A 10260-nucleotide genomic window follows, 5' to 3' on the forward strand; every position below is an offset into this window, starting at 1 on the left:
GATGACGACCAACCACCTCAAACTGAACCTAAGCAAAACAGAATTGCTCCACCTGCCAGCCAAATCCTCCCCCCTGACCGACCTCTCCATCACAGTCGAGAATGCAGCTGTGACCTCGTCCCCGACCGCCAAGAACCTTGGTGTTGTCCTCGACGACCAGTTGAACTTCTCTGCTCACATTGCAGCGACAACCAGAACCTGCAGATTCGTCCTGAGCAACGTCAGAAGGATACGCCCCTTCCTGACAAAAGAAGCCACCCAACTCCTCGTCCAATCAACAGTAATCTCCCGCTACTGCAACGCACTGCTAGCTGGCCTCCCGGCCACTGCCACCAAGCCTCTTCAACTCATTCAAAACGCAGCGGCCCGCCTGATCTCAAACCTACCGAAGTCGGCCCATGTCACCCCAATTCTTAGGGACCTGCACTGGCTCCCCATTGCTGCACGTATCCGCTTCAAGGCCCTCGACCTAGCATACCATGCGGCAAAGGGAACCGCTCCCGCCTACCTCCGGCCTCAGACCTACTCCTATCCAAGCTCCCGGAGGGTCATCAAAGAGAAGCCGCCTATTCTCAGTCCTTGCCTCACAATGGTGGAATGAACTACCAGTACCCACCCCAGTTAGGACAGCCGAATCCCGTCCAATCTTTCGCCGTCGACTAAAGACTCACTTCTTCAACAATTATCTGAAATGAAAAAAAAATTATAATAATCTAACCCTGACTAACCTTATGCACTTGTCCTAATAAACTAACCTACACTGTAACACGCAACACTTTGATGAACATTGTTACTCAGCTGATAGAGTTGTACCCTTCTTGCTGTCTTGTCGTACAGAACTTGTAAGTCGCTTTGGATAAAAGCGTCAGCTAAATGACTAAATGCAAATGTAGAGCCAAAGATTAAATGGTTAAAGAAAGAGGAATGTTGTGTGGAGTTCAGGGAAAAGATAAGACAGGTGCTGGGTGGTAGGAAAGAGCTGCCGGTTGGTTGGGCAGCCACAGCAGATGTGATGAGGGAGACCGCTAAAAGGTATTCGGCGTGTCTTCAGGACGAAGGAAGGAAGATAAGGAGACCTGGTGGTGGAGTGAGGAAGTGCAGGAAAGTATAGAGGAAGATGTTGGCAAAGAAGCAGTGGGACAGACTGAGGGATGAAGAGAGTAGACATGCATACATGGAGAGACGGCGGGAGGCAAAGAGAGAGGTGGCAAAGGCGAAGGAAAGAGCATTCAGCGAGCTGTATGAGTGGTTGGACACCAAGGAAGGAGAAAAGGACCTATATCGGATAGATAGGCAGAGGAACCAGGCAGGGAAGGATATACAGCAGGTCAGGGTGATAAAGGATAAGGAGGGCAAGGTGCTGACCAGCGAGGACAGTGTGGTGAGAAGGTGGAAGGAGTACTTTGAAGAGCTGATGAATGAAGAAAATGAGAGAGAGGAGGACGGACAGTGTGGAGGCAGTGAACCAGGAAGTGCAACAGATCAGTAAGGAGGAAGTGAGGGCAGCTTTGAAGAGGATGAAGAATGGGAAGGCGGTCGGCCCAGATGATATACCAGCGGAGGCCTGGAGATGCCTAGGCTAGGAGAGATGGCAGTGGTTTTTCTAACAAGATTGTTCAACAACATCTTGGAAAATGAGAAAATGCCAGAGGAGTGGAGGCAAAGTGTGCTAGTGCCGATTTTTAAGACGCACAGAGTTGCAGCAACTACAGGGGAATAAAGCTGATCAGCCACAGCATGAAGCTATGGGAAAGGATAGTGGAGGCTAGGTTAAGAGGAGAGGTGAGGATTAGTGGGTTCATGCCAGGGAAAAGCACGGCAGATGCATTGTTCGCCCTTAGAATGTTAATGGAGAAGTATAGAGAAGGCCAGAAGTAGCTACATTGCGTCTTTGTAGACCTAGAGAAGGCGTATGACAGGGTACCAAGAGAGGGGGTACCTTCTCCCCACCCTCCAGAACATTTACAACAAGCGGTGCAGGGGTAAGGCTAAGAGAATCATCAAGGACTCCAGCCACCCGAACAACTGCCTCTTTGAACTGCTGCGGTCAGGCAAGCGATACCGGAGTCTCAAGGCGAGCACAGAAAGACTCAGAAGAAGCTTCTATCCCCAGGCCATCAGGCTGCTCAACGAACAATAAACACTATACAACAACCATCAAATGCACACAGCACACACATCCACACGCACACACTCACTTTAAACAAACAACACACTGCAGCACCCACTCTCCACACTTTAGATCACCTAAACACACTTTACATTTATTGGTAAAGGATTTGCACTACAACTCGTACACCTTACTGTAAATTGTACCTAAATTGTACCTCATCCCATTTCTGCTTTGCACTATATAATATTGTATATTAGTACACTGCATAGTATATTGTATATTATATGGTAACTCAGTTACTTCTATTCTGCATCGAACATTGTACATATGTCTATACTGAACACTGTGACCTCATTTTTTACTTCTAATTTACATGCTATACTATTTTATTTCAGACGTATCTTGTCTAGCACAGTCTCTGGAGCGTAACAGTAAGAAGCATTTTGTATAAAAGTATTCTGTACTTCTGTATGACAACTATTAAAGAAACTTGAGGAGGTATGGTACTGTATGAGAAAGTCAGGAGTAGCGGAAAAGTTTGTGAGGGTAGTACAAGACATGTATGAGGGCAGTGCGACTGTGGTGAGGTGTGCAGTGGGAGTGGGGTTCAAGGTCGGGGTAGGATTGCACCAAGGGTCAGCCCTCAGTCCATTCTTATTTGCAGTAGTGATGGACAGGCTGACAGATGAGGTCAGGCAGGAGTCACCGTGGACCATGATGTTCGCAGATGACATTGTGATCTGTAGTGAGAGCAGGGAGCAGGTGGAAGAGAACCTGGAGAAGTGGAGGCATGCACTGGAGAGAAGAGGGATGAAAGTGAGCAGAAGCAAGACAGAGTATATGTGTGTGAATGGGAAGGAAGACTGAGGGGTGGTGATGATGCAAGGACTCGGAGTAGAGGTACTAAAAGTGGACGAGTTTAAGTACTTGGGGTCAACTGTCCAAAGTAATGGGGAGGGCTGTTATAGGGAGGTGAAGAAGAGAGTGCAGGCCAGATGGTGCGGTTGGAGAAGGATGACAGGGGTGATCTGCGATAGAAAGGTACCAGCAAGAGTTAAGGGAAAGGTCTGTAGTGAGACCGGGAGGAGATCTGGGAGAGATGGTGTGAACCTCCGCATGCGTCATGGTCTACCAGTGAAACTCCTCGCTGTCAGGTGAAAAGAAGCGGCTGGCGACTCCACATGTATCAGAGGAGGCATGTGGTAGTCTACACTACACCCTCCGCAGACCGCCAGTAGGGGGCAGCGCAACGGCCATGAAGGCAATTGGCATAACAACTAAATTGGGGTGATGGGAGCAAAATAGAAAAGGCAAAAAAGGGACAATCTCTGGTAATGACTAAAAATCCAAATTAGACTGATCCGTTAACACATTCGGGGCCATTGGGATTAGACGGGGGCCCACTCTAGGAGGCCAGCTTTTCATTACAATGTTTCACTGCGCGTGAGGTTGTTTGTAGCACTAAATCTATATTTTATATTATTGCTATGTGTCCATTGTCATTGTCAATTGACAGTATAAAACTTCCCTTCAATATGCCATAAAGAAATAATTTTTTCATCAATACGTTCCCGTTGTATAGCGTCGTGAATATGAACGTTATATCGGAATGGTCTGGTATAATTCCTGCAACGCTAGTTATAGGGCGCTAAGCTAATAACGTTAAATCGATTGGCGTTTCGGCCCTACACAAGCTAGAGTTAAAAATCAAAATGCATATGATCGGTATCATGTTCCACCATGCATGCATGAAGGGGGGGGGGGGGGGGGGCGGGGGAAGTTGTTTCTGATTATTGAATGATTACCAATAACGGCATTCGTTATTGCAACAAGATACGCTGACCGGGTGGATGGCTATGAGAACAAGGCCCGATCAGGCTGAAATTGATGTCAAATCACTCTTACCTGTGGCCGGTTGGATTCCAAAAAGAATTTCCCAGTTATTTGATCACCATCTGGTAGATCGATATGTCCATTGGCTGATGCTATATTCCTTTACTGAAAAACACCCCTAGAGTCTGCGAGAGCGGGGGCGGAAGATGACTCATCGGCTGACCACCCGATAACTGACCCTGGAACGACGACTAACCAGATAATCGGCACATCAACTGAAGGACAGGAGCACAGAGTATGTAGCTGTGGCTGGTCCAAGGTAACATCCATCAGAGGCCTACGAATTCATCAAGGCCGGATGAAGTGCTTGAAGAAAGTGAGGCCGGGATCTCGCATTGACCATTATCTTCTGAGAGAAAGGTCAAGTCAGGCGAGTGAAGCTCAGCGGCAGGATTTAACCCACAGTCCACCGAGCATCAGTACCCCGGCTGAAAGTAATTCAAGCACATCAGAGAACTTGGAACCAAGTCACTTGCAATCTTTGGAGCTGCAAAATGACCATCGAGGGGTAAAAGCAGAGGGAGGCACACGTGGGACGCCAGGTGTTGCCGTTGAGCCCTTCGGAGGTGTCGTGGGCCTGTCAACGAAACACCAATGAAGGAGGGTGCCCACCTGCTTTTACCACTACCCCATTCAAAAAAGTGCTGATTATCTAAGGGATTGTAATATCTAGTCCACTGCATACTGAATTCGGCATCGCAAAAAGTATTCCAGGCGATCTGGTAAAGCCATAGCTTTAAGCTAACAGAAAAGTCCACCCGGAGCGAAAAAAAAGTGACACCCGGTCTGCAACAGGGGAAACTGCATTCTCGAGACAGCACCAATACCAGGATATGCCCGGTACTGCACTTTCGGAGTCCCAATATGCCTTTTCCAGCCAAAATACAGCTCTGTGACAACATCCGGGATATTAAAATGGAATAAAAGCAAAAAAAGGTTTAACACGTATACGTGGTTGGCCTTCAAAGGTCAGCTCCCAAACACGTATATATACGTGGTTGGCCCCGAACCAGTTAAGAGAAGGAGGCTTGTTAGGACCAAAAGTTTTCAGGTTCCCCTACCCTCCCACCACAGCTGAAGGGCCATTGAGCAAGGCATTTGAACCCATACTGCTCCACTGAAGTTGTGTGCTAGTAATGTGTGGAATCCCTGATAAATACGCATATATGTGCTCAGCAAATCTTCCCTGGGTAAATAAAGAATAATAAAATAAATAAACCAAATTAATAAACTGCCACTGACCCGAGTGATATTGCCATGTTATGTTAAGTCTACAGCAGCACTAGTGTTATGATGTTAGATATTAAAGGGGACATGCATTATAAATGGATTTTTCTGTGTTTAGCATGGTTTTATAGTAATAGGGGTTAGTATCAATGTGTCTGTGTCTCTAATTACCATATTGACTCATCAGTCTAGTCTCGAGTTCACAAGATCTTCCCTCACTCAACTAAGCTGTTCTGATTTGACGGTTTTGCCGACGTGAATATAGCACTGATTTGCATAACTAACGCCCCCTCTATGGTTGACAGCGACAGCAGAGCGAGTGGAATTATCTTCACTTCCTCAAACAGAGCGAGGCAGACAACGAGCGAGTGAGAGAGAGAGGGATAGAGAGAGGAGCTTCTTTCGGGGAAACAAACCACGTGCGAGGAAGCAGCAGTAGCACATACTCATTTACACACAACCTGGGCTGGACCTCGCACGGGGCAGCAGTAGCACATACTCATTTACACGCAACCTGGACCTCGTGGGGAAGCAGCAGTAGCACACTCATTTACACACAACCTGGGCTGGACCACGCGGGGAAGCAGCAGTAGCACACTCATTTACACACAACCTGGAAATCGCGGGGAAGCAGTGGCGAGATAACTTTATGCTCTGTGTCCCTCTCTCTCTCTCTCTCTCTCTCCCTCCCTCCCTCCCTCCCTCTCTGTGCCAGTCACAGACTGTGTGGATGACTGTCACTCAAAGTGCTTATGGGCGGAGCCAGGCCAACACTGAAATCCAAAGGGAGAAAAATGTGGCTTTTGAGTACTTGATTAGAAATATAAAACAATGCATTTTTTTTATAAAAGCTTACAGATGTGTTCAATAGACTCACAGGAATTGTGTAAAGTTGCCCAAATACTGCTAGGAATAGCAATGCATGTCCCCTTTAACTTTGGATAATTAAGTATCTTAATTCTGTGAACCATAACTTAGATGTTACTTGAAACAGCTGCATTATGATGTAAAGATTCCGCTCGTCATCAGCAGGAGTCAATCATAGCTTGATGCCATATGATTCAGATGCCGTTTAATCATTTAGTGAACTCATTATGTGCCCATTGCATGGTAAATTTATAATTGATTGATGCATTCAGACTTGGAAACATCTCTCCTGCTCATTGTGTGTGTGTGCATTGTTACCGTCAGTTTGGCTTGAGTCTGTGCTTCTGTCCTCTGGCTCTCCTGCAGCTGTCCCTCCGTCCATTTCAGCTTCTCTTTCAGAGTCTCCACCTCTCTCTCCAACACCTGCTTCTGAAGAGATACCTGAGAGAGACAGAGAGAATCTTTCAATGTTAGGCAAATGATGGACAGCAGAGAGCATTATTATTACTTTTTTTATTATCATTACCATTATTATTGATTGAATTCTACCATTCCACTATTATTACTATGTTCTACTCTATTATATTTCTATTTCTAGTATTACCTTCTGCCTGTACCTCCCCTCCCCCATGCTGATTTGACACCTGGATTTCCTCAATGGGATTAATAAAGGAACACTTGACTTGAAAGCAGGAGAGGACAGGGTAACTAAAGGAATAATGTATCATCTATGGCTGCCATGTATTGGGGCCGATGCAAATTCTGAAAAAAGAATCTACATAAAATAGTTAAATTCTTAAAATCCAGAGATCCATCTCTCAATTGATGCCTTGTGAAGATCTTAGCCGAGCGTCATTTCTAGTGGGTCTCCAGTCCTGCAGTGTCTGCTTTTTTCTTGCATTGAGTTTCTGTTGAACTACTATGGAAACTCAGTTCACCAAATTACATCTTTTGACAACAATGGCAGGTGCTGATGCCCTGAAAGCAGCACCATCAAGCCTAATTGAAGTGATATTGAATTCAAATCAAAACCCAATTGGGATCTTGTGAATCAAAATTGTATTGAATCCCTCTACATGACCAGAAGGATTCCTCTACACGAAACCAGAAGGATCCCTCTACACGAGACCAGAAGGATCCCTCTACACAAGATCAGAAGGATCCCTCTACACGAGACCAGAAGGATCCCTCTACATGAGACCAGAAGGATCCCTCTACACAAGACCAGAAGGATCCCTCTCTACACAAGACCAGAAGGATCCCTCTACACGAGATCAGAAGGATCCCTCTACACGAGATCAGAAGGATCCCTCTACACGAGATCAGAAGGATCCCTCTACACGAGACCAGAAGGATGCCTCTACACGAGATCAGAAATATCCCTCTACACGAGACCAGAAGGATCCCTCTACACGAGACCAGAAGGATCCCTTCTACACGAGATCAGAAGGATCCCTCTACACAAGACCAGAAGGATCCCTCTACACGAGACCAGAAGGATCCCTCTACATGAGACCAGAAGGATCCCTCTACACAAGACCAGAAGAATCCCTCTACACAAGACCAGAAGAATCCCTCTACACGAGATCAGAAGGATCCCTCTACACGAGACCAGAAGGACCCCTCTACACGAGATCAGAAGGATCCCTCTACACGAGACCAGAAGGATCCCTCTACACGAGACCAGAAGGATCCCTCTACACAAGACCAGAAGGATCCCTCTACACGAGACCAGAAGGATCCCTCGACACGAGACCAGAAGGATCCCTCGACACGAGACCAGAAGGATCCCTCTACACGAGACCAGAAGGACCCCTCTACACGAGACCAGAAGGACCCCTCTACACGAGACCAGAAGGACCCCTCTACACAAGACCAGAAGGATCCCTCTACACGAGACCAGAAGGATCCCTCTACACGAGACCAGAAGGATTCCTACGTCCGACGTTAGTTGGGTACTAGGACCAGGGCCGCCTCAGGGGGTGTGCAAGCAGTGCGGTCGTACAGGGCCTCGCGGGAAGGGGGGCCTTGCACAATTTTAAAAAATAAATAAATAAATAAAAATATTTTGTATTTATTATTTTTATTTAATTTTTTTTTGCGAGGCCCCCCTTCCCGCGAGGCCCTTTTTCATCACAGACCTAAAATCTAGTTTTGCTTATATGCTTATATATTTCACATTAGACACGTTTGTAGAATGTGTCTGACTTGTTCCTGGCTCTGCGGCTCTGCAGATACACTATTGGAGCTCTGGGGCTCTGCAGCAGACATACTATTGGTTTCAACAAAGGGAGGGGTTACACGTGTACAGTCGGCCGGCGTGCGACAGCTGCGTCTGACAATTTTGCGCGTGCAGCATTGGAGGTTATGCCAGCCAAGACGAAGAGGACGGTCGTTCGGCAGATGGACTGAAGATGAAAGTTGTTGCATGTTAGAAAGTTCAGTCAGGCTAGCCATGTCGGCTTAGCTTTAGCTACGTTATAATATCGAGTGCTAAACAATGTTCCCTCTAATAATTTTTTGGTCTGAGCAAACACTCAAACCTCCTGAGCAGACATCAGCAACTACTGAGCAACATACGGCACCTGCCGATTAACCGGTTAGTTGATATGCGGCGGTTTGTAAAAAAATCTGAGAATCTTAATTTCCCTTAATGTCTAACATAATTAAAAATATATACATTTTGCTGATACACAGAGAAATAATACAAAAAGGCATGTTATATTCCTTAATCAAATATTTATTTGACCATTGATTGATGATACAGAGCATAGTCCTTACTTTGGCTGGGTTGGCGGCGGCGGTGTGAGTCGTGTCACTAACTTTTGTCTTTTTAGGAGGCTGACTCGTCATTATTTTATTAAGTGAATTATAATGCGACTTCAAGGGTGACCATATTGTGATTTTTTTTAAAGAGGACACTCTGCCTTCAGCCTCAATATACTTAATCAAAGTTTACTCAAAGATACCTTATCATTATAATATATTTAAAGTATACCTCCTCTGTATGGATATAAAATTATTGTTTATATTATTTTATATAACAAAATAATATCTCTCTATAACCAAAGTTACTCAACATGCTGTATTATGCCTAAAGTAATCTATCTGACAAATCGTAAAAGAAAATAACTAAATCAACCTATGACAAAATTATATATATTTTCAAGTGTTACTGGACAAAATAAATAACAAGAAAAATATGATGTAATGTTCTAAATAATACCTCTTCTGTATTAGAAAATCCAGCTTTAAAAAATATATCTTTATCTTTTCAATGTAATGTAAATTATAAAACAGTAACCTTACAAAGATACTAATTTAAAAGTGCACTATGCAGTATCAAATTTGTTGCAATTAGTGTACTAAACTAATTTATTACACACATAATCCTTAGAATGATTGTATCATAAGCATCTTATCAAACCAAAACATAATTTTGAGGCATCAAAATAGTTTTAAATTATTTTCTTTCTCTAGCTGCATTCTTCAATCAATTCGGTCAACTTTGCTATCAAACTCTCGCCTCGCACTGCTTTGTTTGTAATGTTTTGCTGTGTCCATGTGAGCTTTGAGATCGCCAGCACCTTTATTAGACACATAAACATATGGTCAAGCTTTGCACGCGTTGCACTCCGCTTCCAATTAGTCTCGACCGGGATGATAAATTGGAAGTTTTCTCTGCAGTTCATCTGTAATGTACATTTTCGCGTTTGCATTGTGAGGAGCCAGCAATGCTGGTCGGATCTGTCCACTTCCTCATCTGTTGTGTGTCTGTGTGAGCGTGCAGTAGCGCTGCCCACAAAGCACTGAAAGCGGGGCTTCTCTTGGTAACGTCACACGCAACAGGGTTAGGGATGGTTAGGGATCTCCCGATCACATTTGTTTGCTCCCGATCGGATCCCGATCATGTGATTTTGAGTATCTACCGATATCGATCTTTCCCGATCCGATCAAAAAAAAATCAAATATATATTTTTTTATCCCAATTTCTCACATTACATTCACCCTGAATGTTGACGTTATCCAGGTGAAACGTTAACTTCATTCAAGCGAGGCATTGCAATCCTTGACATAAATGTATAATTAAATCAAAGGAAATGCGTTTGTGTCTGAGAGTGTGGCTGGTCTGCCGTTCTGATGCTGGATACTATTGGTTT

The 10260-nt window shown here is 44.8% G+C and overlaps 1 protein-coding gene across 1 annotated transcript in view; it reads right to left on the reverse strand.

Annotated features, from left to right (window-relative positions):
* The window catches only part of LOC311242999 (uncharacterized protein), a gene marked incomplete at its 3' end in the record, with an annotated part of 137006 nt that overhangs the window by 24847 nt on the left and 101899 nt on the right, over positions 1–10260 (reverse strand). Inside the window, exon 10 of the mRNA XM_084332061.1 lies at positions 6419–6541. Within this exon, the coding sequence (XP_084188187.1) occupies positions 6419–6541 (123 nt within the window). The remainder of the gene's footprint in view (positions 1–6418; positions 6542–10260) is intronic.

Source organism: Notolepis coatsorum (assembly GCF_963971535.1).
Source record: "Notolepis coatsorum genome assembly, chromosome: 16".
In the NCBI taxonomy this organism is placed as follows: domain Eukaryota; kingdom Metazoa; phylum Chordata; class Actinopteri; order Aulopiformes; family Paralepididae; genus Notolepis; species Notolepis coatsorum.